Raw genomic sequence first — 21,546 nt, 5'->3', positions numbered from 1 at the left:
TTCCAGAGATGGGCGCGAGCCGCAGCTAAAAGTGCAGACCCCAGAGACGGGCATGAGATGCTAAGGCTGCTGCTGCCACCACCAAAAAGCCTGTGTGTGAACACAGGTCACTATCCACACCGCACTTTCGCGGAGCCTGTGCAGCCCACTGCTGCCAGGGTCCCAGGATCCAGGGTCAACTTCCCCAGGAGAACGCACGGCGTGCCTCAGGCTGGTGCAACGTCCTTCTGGCCTCTACAGCCGCAGGCTCGGCCCACATCCGTACCCCTCCTTCCCCCCGGCCTGAGTAAGCCGGAGCCCCCGAATCAACGGCTCCTTTAACCCCGTCCTGTCTGAGCGAAGAACAGACGCCCTCCGGTGACCTACACGCAGAGGTGGGGCCAAATCCAAAGTTGAACTCCGGGAGCTGTGCGAAGAAAGAAGACAAAGGGAAATTCCTCCCAGCAGCCTCAGAGGCAGCAGATTAAAGCTCCACAATCAACTTGATGTAACCTGCATCTGCGGATTACATGAATAGACAACGAATCACCCCAAATTGAGGAGGTGGACTCTGAGAGCAAGATTTATGATTTTTTCCCCTTTTCCTCTTTTTGTGAGTGTGTATGTGTATGCTTCTGTGTGAGATTTTGTCTGTATAGCTTTGCTTCCACAATTTGTCCTAGGGTTCTATCTATCCTTTTGTGTTTTTTGTCTTTTTCCTATTAAAAAAATTTTTTTTCTTAATAATTATTTTTTATTTTAATAACTTTAACCCACTGAACCAACCTTAGCCACTGGAGACAGACATCAAAAACAACGGGAGCTACGAACTTGCAGCCTGCAAAAAGGTGAACCCAATCACAGTAAGATAAGCAAAATGAGAAGACAGAAAAACACACAGCAGATGAAGGAGCAGGATAAAAACCCACCAGACCTAACAAATGAAGAGGAAATAGGCAGTCTACCTGAAAAAGAGTTCAGAATAATGATAGTAAAGATGATCCAAAATCTTGGAAATAGAATGGACAAAATGCAAGAAGCAGTTAACAAGGACCTAGAAGAAATAAAGATGAAACAGACAATGATGAACAACACAATAAATGAAATGAAAAATACTCTAGATGGGATCAATAGCAGAATAAATGAGGCAGAAGAACGGATAAGTGACCTGGAAGATAAAATAGTGGAAATAACTACTGCAGAGCAGAATAAAGAAAAAAGAATGAAAAGAACTGAGGACAGTCTCAGAGACCTCTGGGACAACATTAAACGCACCAACATTCGAATTATAGGGGTTCCAGAAGAAGAAGAGAAAAAGAAAGGGACTGAGAAAATATTTGAAGAGATTATAGTTGAAAACTTCCCTAATATGGGAAAGGAAATCGTTAATCAAGTCCAGGAAGCACAGAGAGTCCCATACAGGATAAATTCAAGGAGAAATACGCCAAGACACATATTAATCAAACTGTCAAAAACTAAATACAAAGAAAGCATATTAAAAGCAGCAAGGGAAAAACAACAAATAACACACAAGGGAATCCCCATAAGGTTAACAGCTGATCTCTCAGCAGAAACTCTACAAGCCAGAAGGGAGTGGCAGGACATACTGAAAGTGATGAAGGAGAAAAACCTGCAACCAAGATTACTCTACCCAGCAAGGATCTCATTCAGATTTGATGGAGAAATTAAAACCTTTACAGACAAGCAAAAGCTGAGAGAGTTCAGCACCACCAAACCAGCTTTACAACAAATGCTAAAGGAACTTCTCTAGACAAAAACACAAGAGAAGGAAAAGTCCTATAATAACGAACCCAAAACAATTTAGAAAATGGGAATAGGAACATACATATCGATAATTACCTTAAATGTAAATGGACTAAATGCTCCCACCAAAAGACACAGATTGGCTGAATGGATACAAAAACAAGACCCATATATATGCTGTCTACAAGAGACCCACTTCAGACCTAGAGACACATACAGACTGAAAGTAAGGGGATGGAAAAAGATATTCCATGCAAATGGAAACCAAAAGAAAGCTGGAGTAGCAATTCTCATATCAGACAAAATAGACTTTAAAAATAAAGACTATTACAAGAGACAAAGAAGGACACTACATAATGATCACGGGATCGATCCAAGAAGAAGATACAACAATTGTAAATATTTATGCACCCAACACAGGAGCACCTCAATACATAAGGCAAATACTAACAGCCAAAAAGGGGAAATCAACAGTAACACATTCATAGTAGGGGACTTCAACACCCCACTTTCACGAATGGATAGATCATCCAAAATGAAAATAAATAAGGAAACACAAGCTTTAAATGATACATTAAACAAGATGGACTTAATAATTGATATTTATAGGACATTCCATCCAAAAACAACAGAATACACATTTTTCTCAAGTGCTCATGGAACATTCTCCAGGATAGATCATATCTTGGGTCACAAATCAAGCCTCGGTAAATTTAAGAAAATTGAAATTGTATCAAGTATCTTTTCCGACCACAACGCCATGAGACTAGATATCAATTACAGGAAAAGATCTGTAAAAAATACCAACACATGGAGGCTAAACAATACACTACTTAATAACGAAGTGATCACTGAAGAAATCAAACAGGAAATTAAAAAAATCACTAGAAACAAATGACAATGGAGACACGACTACCCAAAACCTATGGGATGCAGCAAAAGCAGTTCTAAGAGGGAAGTTCATAGCAATGCAATCCTACCTTAAGAAACAAGAAACATCTTGAATAAACAACCTAACCCTGCACCTAAAGCAACCAGAGAAAGAAGAACAAAAAAATCCCAAAGTTAGCAGAAGAAAAGAAATCATAAAGATCAGATCAGAAATAAATGAAAAAGAAATGAAGGAAACGATACCAAAGATCAATAAAACTAAAAGCTGGTTCTTTGAGAAGATAAACAAAATTGATAAACCATTAGCCAGACTCATCAAGAAAAAAAGGGAGAAGACTCAAATCAACAGAATTAGAAATGAAAAAGGAGAAGTTACAGCTGACACGGCAGAAATACAAAGGATCATGAGAGATTACTACAAGGAATTCTATGCCAATAAAATGGACAACCTGGAAGAAATGGACAAATTCTTAGAAATGCACAACCTGCCAAGACAAAGTCAGGAAGAAATAGAAGATATGAACAGACCAATCACAAGCACTGAAATTGAAACTGTGATTAAAAATCTTCCAACAGGGCTTCCCTGGTGGCGCAGTGGTTAAGAGTCCGCCTGCTGATGCAGGGGACACAGGTTCGTGCCCCGGTCTGGGAAGATCCCACATGACGCGGAGCGGCTGGGCCCGTGAACCATGGCCACTGAGCCTGCGCGTCCAGAGCCTGTGCTCTGCAACGGGAGAGGCCAGAACAGTGAGAGCCCAGCGTACTGCAAAAAAATAAATAAATAAAAATCTTCCAACAAACAAAAACCCAGGACCAGAGGCTTCACAGGTGAATTCTATCAACATTTAGAGAAGAGCTAACACCTATCCTTCTCAAACTCTTCCAAAATATAGCAGAGGGAGGAACACTCCCAAACTCATTCTATGAGGCCACCATCACCCTGATACCAAAACCAGACAAGGATGTCACAAAGAAAGAAAACTACAGACTAATATTACAGATGAACATACATACAAAAACCCTCAACAAACTACTAGCAAACAGAATCCAACAGCACATTAAAAGGATCATACACCATGATCAAGTGGTGTTTATTCCATGAATGCAAGGATTCTTCAACATACACAAATCAATCAACGTGATAAACCATATTAACAAACTGAAGGAGAAAAATCATATGGACATATCAACAGATGCAGAGAAAGCTTTCGACAAAATTCAACACCCATTTATGATAAAAACCCTCCAAAAAGTCGGCAGAGAGGGAACTTTCCTCAACATAATAAAGGCCATATATGACAAACCCACAGCCAACATCGTCCTCAATGGTGAAAAACTGAAAGCATTTCCACTAAGATCAGGAACAAGACAAGGTTGCCCACTCTCACCACACTTATTCAACATAGTTTTGCAAGTTTTAGCCACAGCAATCAGAGAAGAAAAGGAAATAAAAGGAATCCAAATCGGAAAAGAAGTAAAGCTGTCACTGTTTGCAAATGACATGATACTATACATAGAGAATCCTAAAGATGTTATCAGAAAATTACTAGAGCTAATCAATGAATTTGGTAAAGTAGCAGGATACAACATTAATGCCCAGAAGTCTCTGGCATTACTATACACTAATGATGAAAAATCTGAAAGTAAGGAAACACTCCCATTTACCATTGCAACAAAGAGTAAAATATCTAGGTATAAACCTTCCTAAGGAGACAAAAGACCTGTATGCAGAAAATTACAAGACACTGATGAAAGAAATTAAAGAGGATACAAACAGATGGAGAGATATACCATGTTCTTGGATTAGAAGAACCAACATTGTGAAAATGACTCTACTACCCAAAGCAATCTACAGATTCAATGCAATCCCTATCAAAATACCACTGGTATTTTTCACAGAACTAGAACAAAAAATTTCACAATTTGTATGGAAACACAAAAGACCCCAAATAGCCAAAGCAATCTTGAGAACTAAAAACAGAGCTGGAGGAATCAGGCTGCCTGACTTCAGACTATACTACAAAGCTACAGTAATCAAGACAGTATGGTACTGGCACAAAAACAGAAAGATAGATCAATGGAATAGGATAGAAAGCCCAGAGATAAACCCATGCACATATGGTCACCTTATCTTTGATAAAGGTGGCAGGAATATACAGTGGAGAAAGGACAGCCTCTTCAATAAGTGGTGCTGGGAAAACTGGACAGGTACATGTAAAAGTATGAGATTAGATTAGATCACTCCCTAACACCATACACAAAAATAAACTCAAAATGGATTAAAGACCTAAATGAAGTCCAGAACCTATCAAACTCTTAAGAGGAAAACATAGGCAGAACATTCTATGACATAAATCACATCAAGATCCTTTTTGACCCACCTCCTAGAGAAAGGGAAATAAAAACAAAAATAAACAAATGGGACCTAATGAAACTTCAAAGCTTTTGCAAAGGAAACCATAAACAAGACCAAAAGACAATCCTCAGAATGGGAGAAAATATTTGCAAATGAAGCAACTGACAAAGGGTTAATCTCTAAAATTTATAAGAAGCTCATACAGCTCAAAAACAAAAAAACAAACAACCCAATCCAAAAATGGGCAGAAGACCTAAACAGACATTTCTCCAAAGAAGATATTCAGAATGCCAACAAACACATGAAAGAATGCTCAACATCATTAATCATTAGAGAAATGCAAATCAAAACTACGATGAGATATCATCTCACACCAGTCAGAATGGCCATCATCAAAAAATCTAGAAACAATAAATGCTGGAGAGGGTGTGGAGAAAAGGGAACACTCTTGCACTGCTGGTGGGAATGTGAATTGGTACAGCCACTATGGAGAACAGTATGGAGGTTCCTTAAAAAACTACAAATAGAACTACCATATGACCCAGCAATCCCACTACTGGGCATATACCCTGAGAAAACCATAATTCAAAAAGAGACATGTACCAAAATGTTCATTGCAGCTCTATTTACAATAGCCCGGAGATGGAAACAACCTAAGTGTCCACTGACTGATGAATGGATAAAGATGATGTGGCACATATACACAATGGAATATTACTCAGTCATAAAAAAGAAAATAAAAAAGAAACGAACTTGAGGTTTTATTAGTGAGGTGGATGGACCTAGAGTCTGTCATACAGAGTGAAGTAAGTCAGAAAGAGAAAGACAAGTACCATATGCTAACACATATATATGGAATTTAAGAGATAAAAGAAATGTCATGAAGAACCTAGGGATAAGACAGGAATAACGACACAGACCTACTAGAGAATGGACTTCAGGACATGGGGAGGGGGAAGTGTAAGCTGTGACAAAGCGAGAGAGTGGCATGGACATATATACACTAACAAACGTAAAATAGACAGCTAGTGGGAAGCAGCCGCATAGCACAGGGAGATCAGCTCGGTGCTTTGTCACCACCTAGAGGGGTGGGATAGGGAGAGTGGGAGGGAGGGAGATGCAAGAGGGAAGAGATCTGGGAACATATGTATATGTATAACTGATTCACTTTGTTATAAAGCAGAAACTAACACACCATTGTAAACCAATTATATTCCAATAAAGATGTAAAAAAAAAAAAGGCAGAAGATTGGCAGGTTGGATAAAACTAGATCCATCTATGCATTCTCTACAACAGACTCACTTTAGATATGAAGACACAAAGAGACTGAAAGTAAAAGATGGAAAAAGATATTCCATACAAATAGTAACAGAAAGAAAGCTGAGGGGGCTATGTTACTCTCAGGCAGAATAGACTTTAAGTCAAAGAAAGGTTACAAGAGACAAAGAAGGGCATTATATATTGATAAAAGATACAATCCATCAAGATACAATACTTATAAACATATGCAGCTAACAGTAGAACTTCACAAGATATAAAGGACAACTGCCAGAACTGAAGGGAAAACAGACGGTTTCTACAATAATACTTGGAGATTTCAATACCTCACTCTCAAGAATAAGTAGAACATTCATATGGAAAATTAATAAGGAGACAGAAGGCTTGAACAACACTAGAATCCAGTTAGAACTAACAGACATATATAGAACACTCTTCCAACAATAGCAGAATATACATTCTTTTCAAGGGCACAGGGACCATTCTCCAGGATAGACCACCAAGTCTTAATAAATATAAAAAATTAAAATTAAAAGTATCATATCTGGGACCTCCCTGGTGGCACAGTGGATAAGAATCCGCCTGCCAATGCAGGGGACACGGGTTCGAGCCCTGGTCCAGGAAGATCCCACATGCCATGGAGCAACTAAGCCCATGCGCCACAACTACTGAGCCTGAGCTCTAGCGCCTGCGAACCACAACTACTGAGCCCATGTGCCACAACTACTGAAGCCCAAGGGCCTAGAGACTGTGCTCTGCAACAAGAGAAGCCACCACAATGAAAAGCCTGCACGCCGCAACAAAGAGTAGCCCCTGCTCGCCGCAACTAGAGAAAGCCCGCACGCAGCAACGAAGACCCAATGCAGCCAAAAATAAATAAATAAAATAATTTTTTTTAAGTATCATTTTTGATGACAATGGAATGAAACTAGAAATACTAACAGGAGGAAAACTGGAAAATTCCATGTAGAAATTAAACAGCATGCTTTTAAACAACCAATGGGTCAAAAAAGAAATCACAAGGGAAATTACAAAATACTTTGAAACAAATGAAAACAAAAACACAACATAAGAAACTTATGGGATGCAGCAAAAGCAATAAAAAGAGGAAAACTTAAAGCTCTAAACATCTACATTAGAAAAGAACAATCTCAAACCAATAACCTAAGGAACCAGAAAAAGAAAACTAAACCCAAAGCTAGCAGAAGGAAGGAAATAATCAAAACTAACTCAAGAAGAAAGAGAAAATATGAATAGACCTGTAACAAGAAAATTAAGTCAGAAATTAAAAACCTCCTAACAAAGAAAAGCCCAGGACCAGATGGCTTCACTGGTGAATTTACCAATCCTTTCTGAAGTCCTCCAAAAAATCTGAGGAGGAGGGAACACTTCCTAATTCATTCTATGAGATCAGCATACTGATACCAAAGTCAGACAAAGACACTAAGAGAAAACTACAGGCAACATCACTTATAAATATAAAAATTCTCAACAAAATACTAGCAAAACAAGTTCAACAGCATATAAAAGGGATCACATATCACAACCAAGGGAGATTCATCCTCAGGATGCAAGGGTAGTTCAACAAATGCAAATCAATGTAATATACCACACTAATAGAATGATGGAAAAAAACACACCATCTCAACTGATGCAGAAAAAACATTTGACAAAATCCAATACCCTTTCTTGATAAAAACATTAAATAAAATAGGAATCCAAGGGAACTTACTCAATATGATAAAAGTCATACATGGAAAACCCACAGCTAAACTAATACTCAATAGTTAAAGATTGATAAGGATGTGCACTTCTGCCACTTCTATTCAACAAAGTACTAGAGAAATTCTAGCCAGAGAAATTAGGGGGAAAAGGAAGGAAGGAAGGAAGGAAGGGAAGAAGGGAGGAAGGAAGGGAGGGAGGGAGGGAGGAAGGGAGGGAGGGAGGGAGGAAGGAAGGAAAACAGGTCAAGTGAGCAACCAAACTGGAAAAGAATAAAGTTATCTCTGCCAATGACATGCATGATCTTCGATGTAAAAAATCCTGAAGAACTCACACACACACAAAAATCCTGTTAGAGCTAATAAATTTAGCAAAGTTGCAGGATATAAAACCAACACAAAAATCACTTGTATTGGGCTTCCCTGGTGGCGCAGTGGTTGAGAGTCCGCCTGCCGATGCAGGGGACACAGGTTCGTGCCTCGGTCTGGGAAGATCCCACATGCCGCAGAGCGGCTAGGCCCATGAGCCATGGCTGCTGAGCCTGTGCATCCGGAGCCTATGCTCTGCTCAACGGGAGAGGCCACAACAGTGAGAGGCCCGTGTACCACAAAAAAAAAAAAGAAAAATCAGTTGTATTTCTATACAATAGCAATGAACAATTTGAAAAGAATATTAAGAAAACAATTCCATTTAAAATAGCAAGGAAGGGCTTCCCTGGTGGCGCAGTGGTTGAGCGTCCACCTGCTGATGCAGGGGACACGGGTTTGTGGCCCGGTCTGGGAAGATCCCACATGCCGCGGAGCGGCTAGGCCTGTGAGCCATGGCCACTGAGCCTGCATGTCCGGAGCCTGTGCCCCGCAACGGGAGAGGCCACAACAGTGAGAGGCCCGCATACCGCAAAAAAAAAAAAATAGCAAGGAAAGAAATAAAATACTTAATAAACAATGTAACAAAGGAGATGAAAGACTTGTACATACAAAAAAACTACAAAATGTTGCTGAACAAAATTAAAGACAACCTAAACAAACTGGAAAACATCTTTTGTTCATGGACTGGAAGACAATATCGTTAAGGTAACAATGCTACCCAAAACAAGATAAAGATTTGATGCAACCCCTATCAAAACCTCAATGTTTTTTTTGTTCTTATTACAGAAATAGAAAAACTCATCCTAAAATTCGTATGGAATTTCAAGGGACCATGAATAATGAAAACAATTTTGAAAAAGAACAAAACTGAAAGACTAACATTTCCAAATTTCAAAAATGACCACAAAGCCAGAGTAATCAAAACAATGTGGTACCAGGATATGGACAGACATACAGACCAATGAAATAGAATAGAGAACTCAGAAATAAACCTTATTTGGTCAACTGACTTTTAACAAAGGTACCAAAACCACTCAATAGGGAAAGGACAGTCTTTTGTGCTGGGAAAACTGAATATCCACATGCAGAAGAATGAAGTTGAACCTTTACCTTATACCATACATAAAAATTAACTAAAAATGGATCAGCAACTTAAGAGCTAAAACTATAAAACTCTTATAGAAAACAGGGTAAAATAAAATCTTCATGACGTTGGATTTGGTGATTGTTTCTTAAGTATGACACCAAAAGCACAAATAACGAAAGAAAAAAAACAGATAAATTGTATTTTATCAAATTTTAAAACTTTTGTACATCAAAGGACACTATCAAGAGAGTAAAAAGACAATCCACAGAATGGAAGAAAATATTTTAAAGTTATACATATGGTAAGCATCTAGTATCCAAAACATACAAAGAACTCACAAATCAAAAACAGAGACAAACAAGCCAATTTAAATACTGGCAAAGGACTCAAAGGACTTTAATAGACCTTTCTCCAAAGAAAATATACGAATGGCCAAAAAGCACATGAAAAGATGTCCAACATCAATAATCATTAGGGAAATGCAAATCAAAACCATAATGAATACCACTTCACACCCATTAAGATGGCTATTATCAAAGCCTAGAAAATAACAAATGTTGACAAGAATGTGGAGAAACTTAAACACTCCTGCATTGCTGGTGGGAATATAAAATAATTCAACCCCTGTGGAAAACAGTTTGGTAGTTCCTCAAAATGTTAAACCTAGAGCTACCATATGACCAAGCAATTCCACTCCTTGGTATATACTGAAAAGAGCTGAAAATGGACTCAAACAGATACTTGAACACTAATGTTTATTATAGCATTATTTACAATAGCCAAAAGGCAGCAATTACCCAAATGTCCAACAACAGATGAATGAATAAACAAAATGTGGTATATCCATACAATGGAATATTACTCAGCCATAAAAAGGAATGAAGTTCTCATGCATGCTACAGCATGGAGGAACCATTAAAACATTATAGTAAGTAAAATAGGCCAGATACAAAAGAACAAATACTGCATGATTCTACTTATAAGAAATATTTATAATAGGCAAATCCACAGAAATGGAAAGTAGAACAGAGGTTACCAGGGGCTGGGGGAAGGGAGAATGGGGAGTTCGTGTTAATGGGTATAGAATTTCTATTTGGGATGATGAAAAAGTTCAGAAAATAGTGGTGATGCTTATACAGAATTGTGAATGTACTTAATGCCACTTAAATGAACATTTAAAATGGTTAAAATGTTAAATTTTATGTTATGTAAAATTTACCACAATTATAAAAATGAGTGAGAGAGAAAACAGGTGCCCTTCTGCACTATTAAGTGCCTAAAACAGCATTTGGCTCGTAATAAGTTGTCAAGAACTTATTCTTGAACATGATAGGTTCATGTACTGAATGAACCTATCATGTCTACTAACACTTAATTCCTCATTATTCCCCATCTTAAATTATTCTGAGGGTTTTAGCTAAGAAATAATGGATTAGAAAAGAATACAGTTAAACCAAAACCAGGAGCAGAACAAAAATATCAGAAAGAGGGTGGTGAAAGGCATGAAATTAGCCTAATACAGAGGGCAAGACCAAAGTAAAAGCAAAAATAAAGGCCGAGATCTGACAGGAAAATGTGCCATCACTTGAATTTTCTTCTTTCTTTTTTTTTTTTGGCTGCACTGCATGGCTTGCAGGATCTTAGTTCCCCGACCAGGGATCGATTCTGCGCCCTCGGCAGTGGAAGTGGAGTCCTAACCATTGGACTGCCAGGGAATTCCCCATCACTTGAATTTTATCGGTCTTTTTCTCCTACTAGTTCCCAGTCCCAGTGAAGTTTCTCTAATTTGTTTCCAACTAAGCACATCCAATATAAAGCCACCATACAGTCATCACTAACATCAATGAGAGTTTGTTTCATGGGAAAAGGTGGAAAAGATAAGACATTTACCATCTCATAAGCAAATGTTTCTTGTCTGCAGACCCGGTCTATCGTTATGGTTTCTTCCCGGTGTTCCAGAAGTCTCTTTCTAACCCTGTTACAAGAAAAATCAAACTTCAACATTCTTTACTGGGGCTTCAAAAATATCTTTAATATTTACCTTTTTATTCTGAACTAATTTTAGACTTAAAGAAAGGCTTCAAAAATAGTACAAAGAATTCCCTTATATCTCTTACCTGGCTTTCCCTGTTAACATCTTACATGTTCATAGAATAATTATCAAGACCAGGAAATTAACATTAATACAGTATTATTAACTAAAGAACTTTTTTGAATTTCACAAATTTTTAACTTTAGTGCCTTTTTTGTCCCAGGATCCTATTCAGACACCACATTGCATTTCTGATTTCTCCTTTCCTCTCCAGTCTTCTACAGTTCCTCAGTCTCTGTCTTTCATGACCTTGACACTTTCAAAGAGCCCTAATCAGTGTTTTTATAGAAAGTCCTTCAATTTGGGTTTAATTGCTATTGCCTCATAAATGGAGTAAGCTTATAAACTTTTGACAAGAACACCACAAGAATGATGTTTTCCTTCTCACTGTATCATCCTGACGTTCATAATGTTAATATTAGTATGTCTTATTCCTGTAGATATTTACCTTGGTTAAGCTCCTGTCTGCCAGGTTCCTACACTAGAAAGATATTTTCTTTTCCTTTGTCCCTGATAAGTGTTGCGGGGAGATACTTTGAGACTATGCAAATCTTGTTTCTCCTCAAACTTTCATCCAGGAATTTTAGCACTCACCAGTAGATTTTGCCTACAACACTTATTACTGTGGTTTATACCTAACAGTGATTCTCTATTTTCCTCCTTTAACATTTATTCATTGGTATTATGAGGAAGACCTGCCTCTTTCTTCCTATTTATTTATTTATTTGGTTATTTATATTATTAGTATGAACTCATAAATATTAACTTTATTCTACAGGTTAAAATCTAATACTATTGTTATTCTGTTGCTCAGATTATTCTAGTTTTGGCTACTAGAAGCTCCTTCAATTTGGCTGTTCTTTCAACAAGCCATCTTTTTTTTTTTTTCTTGTTAAGTATTTCCTTACTTTCTGGCACCACAGAAGATGCTCAAGGCTCACCCTGTATTTTCGTGTCTCAGCCCTGGAATCAACCACTTCTCCTAGGAGCCCTAGTTCCTTCACTGGAGAGAGGTTTAGACACCTGTACCTGAGCATGAGGTGTTCTCATTGTTATTGCAGTCACTGCTTCCAGGACTCTCAGCAGAGAGAGGTACGAAACATACATATATACTAAACCACACATGTACAATTATCTGTGTTTCTGTATTTTTCTGTTTATATATATTTTTAACTTCAATAATGTAGTTTATTTAACCCAATACTCTGTTATATATTTTTAAAGCCATTGAGTTTATACTAATACTTCTAATCCCAAACTAAAATCAGGATTCATTTTAGCCTTCAGCCTTTCCTTGTTTATAACTTTTCTCCACAAGTAAGAAACCCAGCTCCCTTTATCTATAATCTATTCACTTACACGTTCGGTTCTTTAAAAAACATAGTTTCAGAATTGCTAACTTACACCCCTGTGAAAAACACTAAAAATTAATAGTTCCTTTTGTCTTCAGCCTTACAACATTGAATCCAAGTACACTTTTATACAGAATCAGATTAGATCTTTCTTATTAATTCTCTTCAGTGTTGTGATGCTATTCATTTGTAACACAATTAGACTCATTTGTTAGTTTTCACATTCTATTTTGGGTCTCCCCCTACATCTTGGCTGGTTTTAATTGTCTGATTACTTTTGGGTTGTGTAAAAGATGTGAAACACTACTATGATTCTAAAAGAGTTATAAAAGGTATACATATTCAGAGAAGTATCATTCCCTCTTTGTCCCAACCACTAACCTGTACCTATCTCCTCCTTTCTTTCCACCCCTGTCCTACCCACCCACCGCAGGCCACCAATCTCTACAGTTCTGGTTTACCCTCTCCATTTCTTTTGTTCAAATACACAGATACCTATGTATTTTCTTATATTCCTTTTTGTGTCAGTCTGAGTTCAATTAGGAGAAAAAAACTAAACAGTAATTTGAACAGAGAAAGTTTAATCTAAAGAATTATTAACTTTTAACAGAGGACTGGAGTAATGAGAGACTGGCAAGTAAGAAGTAGAGAACGCTAGAGAATAAAGGAATAGCATACAAGGAACCCTACCCCTTGCGCTAAGAAAGAAGACCCAAGGAAGGCTCCCTTTTCTTCCCCCAGGACTGAGAGCCAGACCTTATTGGAGAGGGAAAGGCTGTGACTCGCTGAATGGCAGAGAAGTTGCTAGGGTGCATCAGTGGAACCTGCTGGAAATCTGCCCTCAAGGGTGACAGGAAAAGCTTTTCCAGGGAGGTTTCAAGGGGAGTGGAGCAGCAGGGAAAGCTCTGTGTTACTGACTGCCGGGTACTGCGGGAGCTGGATGCTGGGGAAGCTGTATGTGCTGCAGGACCCTGCTGAGCCAGCACATGGCACCAAGAAGCAGAACTCCTTCCTCATGCAAAGTCTCTCCTGTGCCCTTTACTGACAAAGCTTAATACTGTGCCAGTTGGGAAAGGAAAAATATTTAAAGAGCTGAGACTCATTTTTACAGAGCAGGCAAAAAGGGTACACTTTTAGATGAGAGCCAATAAACTGATACCCAATGAAACTTCTTTTTTACAAGAAGGGTAACATATGCTTCTGGGCTTTGCTTTTGTCATGTAACAGTATTTCCTAGAAATCTACTGGTTCATCCTTCCTTATCCTTTAGCACAGCTACACAATACTGCACTGTGTGGATGTCCTATAATTTCTTCAACACTCTCCTATGTATGTATATTTAGGATATTTCAAATATTTGCTATTACAAACAATGCTGCAACAAATAACCTTATGCATAATAAATTTTCATATTGTTGGAGGTATATCTTCAGTAGAGATTGCTAGAAGTGAGACTGCTAAGTGCCTATGTAATTTTGTGTTGGGCATTACCAAATTTCCCTAGAAGAGGGCTGCTATCAATTTATGTTTCCATCAGGAATGTCTGAAAATGCCTGCTTCCCTCAGCCTCATCAAAAGAATGTATATTTTAAAATTTGTGTCAGACTGATAGGAGAAAAAAGGTATCTGTCACTTTAACTTGCATTTCTCTAATAATGAATCTGCATGAACATATTTTCATGTTTGTGAGTCATTTTTATATCTTTTTTGTGTGTGAGTTACTGTTTCATATCTTTTCCCCATTTTCCCTTTGGGTTTTTGGTCTTTGTCCCTCAACTTTTAAGGTATTACATATTTGGGTTACCGGCTCTTTGTGTATATGTTATATTTTCTCCAAGTCTGGCAGCTGTCTTTTGACTTTATGGTGTTTTTTTTTAAGCAAAATTTAAAATTTTTATATGTAGTCAATTTTATCAATCTTTTCCTTTTATTACCTCTGGATTTAAATCATAGTTAGAAAGCCTTTCACTACACCAAGGTAGGTATGTTTCATTTTCTTTTTTTTTTCTTTATTGGGGTATAATTGCTTTACAATGGTGTCTTAGTTTCTCCTTTATAACGAAGTGAATCAGTTATACATATACTATATATGTTCCCATATCTCTTCCCTCTTTGTCTCCCTCCCTCCCACCCTCCCTATCCCACCCCTCCAGACAGCCACAAAGAACCGAGCCGGTTTCCCTGTGCCATGCGGCTGCTTCCCACTGGCTATCTACCTTACGTTTGTTAGTATATATATGTCCATGTCTCTCTCTCGCCCTAACACACCTCACCCTTCCCCCTCCCCATATCCTCAAGTCTGTTCTCCAGTAGGTCTCTGTCTTTATTCCTGTTTTACCCCTAGGTTCTTCATAACATTTTTTTTTCTTAAATTCCATATATATGTGTTAGCATACGGTATTTGTCCTTCTCTTTCTGACTTACTTCACTCCGTATGACAGACTCTAGATCTATCCACCTCATTACAAATAGCTCAATTTCGTTTCTTTTTATGGCTGAGTAATATTCCATTGTATATATGTGCCACATCTTCTTTATCCATTCATCCGATGATGGGCACTTAGGTTGTTTCCATCTCCAGGCTACTGTAAATAGAGCTGCAATGAACATTTTGGTACATGACTCTTTTAGAATTTCGGTTTCCTCAGGGTATATACCTAGTAGTGGGATTGCTGGGTCATATGGTAGTTCTATTTGTAGTTTTTTAAGGAACCTCCATACTGTTCTCCATAGTGGCTGAACCAATTCACATTCCCACCAGCAGTGCAAGAGTGTTCCCTTTTCTCCACACCCTCTCCAGCATTTATTGTTTCTAGATTTTTTGATGATGGCCATTCTGACTGGTGTGAGATGATATCTCATCGTAGTTTTGATTTGCATTTCTCTAATGATTAATGATGTTGAGCATTCTTTCATGTGTTTGTTGGCAGTCTGTATATCTTCTTTGGAGAAATGTCTATTTAGGTCTTCTGCCCATTTTTGGATTGGGTTGTTTGTTTTTGTTATTGAGCTGCATGAGCTGCTTGTAAATTTTGGAGATTAATCCTTTGTCAGTTGCTTCGTTTGCAAATATTTTCTCCCATTCTGAGGGTTGTCTTTTGGTCTTGTTTATGGTTTCCTTTGCTGTGCGAAAGCTTTGAAGTTTCATTAGGTCCCATTTGTTTATTTTTGTTTTTATTTCCATTTCTCTTGGAGGTGGGTCAAAAAGGATCTTGTTAGAAAGCCTTTCACTACACCAAGGTAGGTATATTTCGTTTTCTACATTTTGATCCCACTCCCTCTGGAGTTTATTCTTGTGTATAGCGTCATACTAAATTTCCATATGCATCTGAATCTAACTGGACTTTCTCTTCTATTCCACTGGTCTATCTGTCTATTCATGAGCTAGTACCCACTGTTTTAATTAAAAAGACTTTGTAGTGTATTTTAATATATGGTAAAATTACCAGGCACTCACAATTTTCTCCTCGTCACCCAGTTTTTTCCTAGTTATTCTTGAATATATTCCATATGAACTTTATTATCAACTGTCTAACTCCATAAAATAACCAATACTTTTAGTATTTTTATTGGGATTGCACTTAATCTGTAAATTAACTTAGAAAGAACTAACAACATTATAATGCTTAGTATTCTTATTCAAGAACAGAGGATATCTTTCAATGTTTTCAAGATTTTTTCTCAGTCTTTCAGGAGGGTTTAAAATTTTCCCTTACCTCAGTTTTACACATTTCTTGTTATTCTTAAGTATTTATCCTTTTTGACTGTTGTAAATGGGATTTTCCTCCACCATTATGTCCTCTAATTGTTTACTGTTTGTATCTACGAAGGCCATTTTTTTTATTTATCAATTTTGTATCCTGCTCTTACACTAAATTATTTTTTGGTTTTTGTCTGTTTTAGCATTGATTTCTTTTCCAGGTAATACCATTAAATCATTCACAAATAGAGCTAGTTTTTCTTCTTTATCTACCCTTATGCTTCTAATTGATTCCTCTTGTCAAACTGCATGGCTAATCCTATAATACAATGCTGCAAAGCACCGAGATACTAGGCATGCTTGCTTATTCCAGATCTTAGCAGAAATATATGTACTGCTTCTCTATTAAATAAGATACTAGCTTTACAACTACTTACAACTAAATATATATATATTTTACCATGTTGTAACAGTAGCCCTGTTAGAACAGTTCCATGTTAGAATGGCCTGATTTTTGTTTTTGTTAGTGAATTCTAGTTTTATTATGTTGTGATCAGAGACTGCTGTTTGTTTTATTTCTACTCAATGGATGTTATGATGTTTCCTCTGTGACCTAATATATAACCAACTTTTGTGAATGTGCCACGCAGTCTCTAACACAGGGTTATAAATTTTATGTATACGTGTATCTCCATAAGACATATCCTGCTGATTATGTTGTTTAGAGTTCTTACCTCCTCACTTTTTTTGGCCAGTTGATCTGCCTTGTGCTGAGATTGGTATATTGAAGTGCCCTATTGTTAGTGTGTTTCTAGCTATGCTTCCTTGTATCCCCTATAGTTTTGTTTTATAAAGTTGGTTGCTGTATTCTTTGGGGTATATATAAGTATTCTACCTTAACTGTGGTTTGTGGCCTTTAGCACTAAAACGTGTCCTTTGTCATATTTAATGTTTGGGGACTTGAATTTTATTAGTCTGTTATCAGGACCATCACATCTGCTCAATTTTTCTTTCCATTGATCTGGTATACTTTTGTCCCACCATTTATTTTTAGCCTCTCTGAATTACTTTATTTTAGATGTGTCTGTTGTCTCTGCAAGGTTTTTGTTTTGTGAGCCTAATCTAAACCCTTTTATGAGACTGTAGAAAAACTGATGCCTTTGGCCTCAATTCTATTACATTTTCTAATTGTATGTATTTTGTTATATTAGCTGTTTTTTTCATTCTGAGACATGTCTTTCTGCTTGTCTATTTTTTAGAAATTGCAGAGGGAGGTTTGGTATTTGCATTTTTGTTCCAGTGGTTACCTTTGCATTTATATATTTTTTAATGCCCCTTGTTACCCATTTTCTCTCTGAAATCTAATTGTTTTACTAGGATACATCTCAGAGTTGATAATTCTGAGTTAATTTTCCCAGGTAACCAGTGAGCCCTTTTAATTTGTTCAGGTTTTCTTCCCCATTCTGGAAATTTTTCTTAGATTATATTCTTAAATATTCTATCTACAAGCTATTGTATTAAAAACAATGCTACTTAACCTTTGGAGAAAAGAAGAAGTGCTAGAAATGTATTTTATGCCACAATAAAGGGGTCATGTACTTAGGTTTTGTTTTTACTTTACGTTTTTAAGTTATTGGTAGGGAAAAGAAAGGAAGGTTTAGTGAAAGAGAAAGCAGAGAGATACAGATTTTTGGCTTTTGGCACAAGCCTAATTCACTTGTGGTACTGTTAAGATTAAGATTAGTCTTATTTTAAATATAATAGTTTTAAAGTACATCAAAATAATCCCAGCTAAGGAATGCTGCACTAACTCCTTTTACATTAGATTATACATATAATTCTACTCACATTTCCTATGGAAGGGACTAGAAGACAACCAAGGAGATCCAGTTGATCTAGTAACAGAAAATAGCCAGGGGAAGCACTGTGTAAAGCAGTCTGAAAATTACTATTTCACATAGCTCAATAACATCATTATAAGCCAATTAGCATGTAATTAACTATAGAAAAAAAAGTCTGCTTTATAAATATCAACTTTCTTCTTTTAGCCAATCTCTAAAAAATTGCTTCCTTAGGTTTATGCAAGTTTCATTTATTCCACTCATTCTACAAATATCTACTGACTCCCTATTATTATATGCCAAAATTCTAGGAATGAGGGACATGGCAGTGGGTGTGACAGACACAGCTTATGGAACTTTTAAGTCTAGCTAGAAAACAGAAAATTAAATAAGTACAGTATAAGTGTGAAGAGTATTTCAATAGAGAAGTATCGGCGGCTACATGAGCATAAAAGGGGAGCTAGATGGAGTCCTTAGTCCTTCAGCTAAAACTTGAAAGATGAGTAATAGTCAGCCAGACCAGGGGATAAGGAAGTGTGAGTGTTCTAGGCAAAGGCCTAGGATGAGAGAGCACATTCTAGGAACTGAAAAACAGTGTAACATGGCTGGAGCACTGCAGGGATGTAGGGCCGAAAAGACCAGCAAGATCCATTCTATAGAGAACCTTGTGATCCATTTAAGAACTCAGGATTATGCCTAAGAACCATTGAAAGATTTTATGTAAGAGAGTGAGACAATCAGATGTGCATTTTAGAAAAAAAATCCAAATAATCAATCAACAATAGTTAAAGGGTACCAAATGGAGTAAAGCAGTCCGACAGGCTTAAGCACAATTCACAGATGAAGGAGCTTGGACTCTCAATGAACCTTCAAGGACTTTAGAAGCGTTAGAAGAATTCTAGACATTACAAGTGTATCTATTTCCAAAGGGAGATAGATGGGTTGTAGAGATGTGGAAATGAATGTTAGGGACTCAAAGACTGGTTAGGTTAGGGTTCAGTTGGGAGAGGGGCCATGTGCATCCTGAGGCACTGAAAGAGAAAATGGTTGAAAACAAGTCAAGAAAGGCAGATCTGGGCTATGTGGAAGGTTTCAAATGTCTAAGTAAAAAAATCTGAAATTTGCCCATAGAGGAGAGGTTGAGCCACTGACGACTTCTCATCAAATGAGCATGCTTAGGTGATAGCAGGATGGATAAGTCAGGAGAAAACACAGGACCTAGGAAAGACAGGAACCTTTTATAGTGCTCCAAGTGTTGCTAATGTAAGTGTTAGCAACAGGGATAAGAGAAACAGATTTGGCAATTACAAAAATAACCTAACAACAAGGTAGGGTCGAAACGCCTGCCTAAATTTTTGAGGGGGACAATAGAAAAGGTAGGATAAAGTATGACAACATAGCTGAGATGGTGCAAAGTAAACGGGCTACAAACTGGAAATTACAAATTTCACTATTACATGCAGTTTCTCTATAATAGTATTACCATAGAGCAACCTTTCTCAAAATGTGGTTGGCAGACCAGAGTTGATCTATGAGTTCTTTGTTATCCAATCAGTACAGACAATGAGAGTAAGCATTTAGAAATGTTCACACCTATATGACAGTAATATTACTGTTGAATTTAATGATAAAAAACTTGGAGTTTTATTATGTTTGTCTTTTAATTTCATTTTTCTAGTAATTCATTTTTATCCTATTTTACAAAAGTATGGATCTGACAGAAAATTTTAAAAAACGAGTCCTTTACCACACTATCAGAGTATTTAGCTTGCCACCCCAAAATCTAAGCAGATTAACTGTACCTTTGTAAACACTTAAAAATAAACACAAATTTGAATATGGACTGGATATTAGAGATAATGCTGTTACTGTTAATTTTCCTAGGTATAATAATACCACTCTGATTAAGTAGGATCATACTTTTAGAAGCTATACGCTGACGTACTTAGCGGTAAATTATCATGATGTCTGCAACTTACTGAATAGTTCAGCCATAGAAAAAGACACACACGAGGTATCTCAAACACATACAGCTAAAGCCAATACGGCCACATGTCAACAATGGTTGAATTTAGGAGGTGGGATAACAATACCATACTGTCAACTTTCGAATAATATAATGTTGAAAAAAATATTTAAATAAGTAGCAAGTAACAAAAGCAAAGTCCTCCATACCCCAAAGTCACTAGGTCAGTATTTTCTGGGATGACTTCTGGATCCTCCCCTTCCTCAAGGCACTTCAGTTTATCAAGACTAAAACAAAAACAAACAAAGTAATCACCGCATCCTGTCCTTGGCAAGCAGGAGTTGTGCCCTAAACATATCACTGAATAATTAAGCAATCAGATAACCAGAATTAAAGGCGAATTCTGTGCCAATATTCTATAAAGAAAGGGATATATGGCTGGTTGAAGGCGGCCAATACTGTTAAATGGAGAAAGAGATCGTTATTTTAATATTTTCATTTAAAGTAAGTCACTTTGAAGAATATCTCAATAACAGTATACCCAGGAGGTCCCCAAAAGAGACCAGAGATAATCAAGGTTTTGACACTGCTGTGGTTAAATCTCCTTCCAGCCTCATCATAAACTAAGGTTCCTCCGTCGTCAAAGTGTCTTGTCAAAGACAGATACACGTCGCTGTTACTGATTGCTTTCCTACATTAATAAGCACTTTAAAAACTAGTGAATAGAAAAATTAATCTTTCATGCGGCTCTCTCGTCCCTTCAATCCCACTAGCAGAAATTGTGCATTCCCATCACGGGACTTCTCCCGTTATTCCGGAAAAGCTTTGATAGGGCGGCCCTTCTACCCCGGGGAGTAAACCACAGACCCGCCCCCATGATGAGGCCCAGGGGCGCGCAGGAGCAAGGCTGCACCCGGGATGACTCCAAGCCGCAAGAGCCCCTCGGCCCCGCACTCACCCGCACACCGCCCTCAGCTCGGCTGCCGCTTCCAGGCTGCAGCCCAGATCCCGGGCCACGGCCTCATCCTCCCGGCCGGAGTCTGCAACCCCTCGGCCCCCGGGCAGCGCCGGTGCCGGCGGCTCCTTCAGCGACAAGTCCCCTTCCCCGCGCAGCCGGCCAAGCCACAACTCCCCGAACGAGGCCACATG

The 21,546-nt window shown here is 37.8% G+C and overlaps 1 protein-coding gene across 1 annotated transcript in view; it reads right to left on the bottom strand.

Annotated features, from left to right (window-relative positions):
* Nucleotides 1-21,546, bottom strand: part of SNAPC3 (small nuclear RNA activating complex polypeptide 3) — a 45,413-nt gene that overhangs the window by 23,323 nt on the left and 544 nt on the right. The window contains exons 2-4 of the mRNA XM_007465649.1: nt 21,356-21,546; nt 20,607-20,684; nt 11,337-11,421 (exon numbers count right to left, since the gene is read on the bottom strand). Coding sequence (XP_007465711.1) covers nt 11,337-11,421; nt 20,607-20,684; nt 21,356-21,546 — 354 coding nt within the window. The remainder of the gene's footprint in view (nt 1-11,336; nt 11,422-20,606; nt 20,685-21,355) is intronic.

The sequence above is a fragment of the Lipotes vexillifer genome, unplaced genomic scaffold (assembly GCF_000442215.2).
Source record: "Lipotes vexillifer unplaced genomic scaffold, Lipotes_vexillifer_v1.1 scaffold31, whole genome shotgun sequence".
NCBI lineage: Eukaryota > Metazoa > Chordata > Mammalia > Artiodactyla > Lipotidae > Lipotes > Lipotes vexillifer.
The sequence above is the reverse complement of the archived record's forward strand: the minus strand, read 5'-3'. Positions and strand labels throughout refer to the sequence as shown.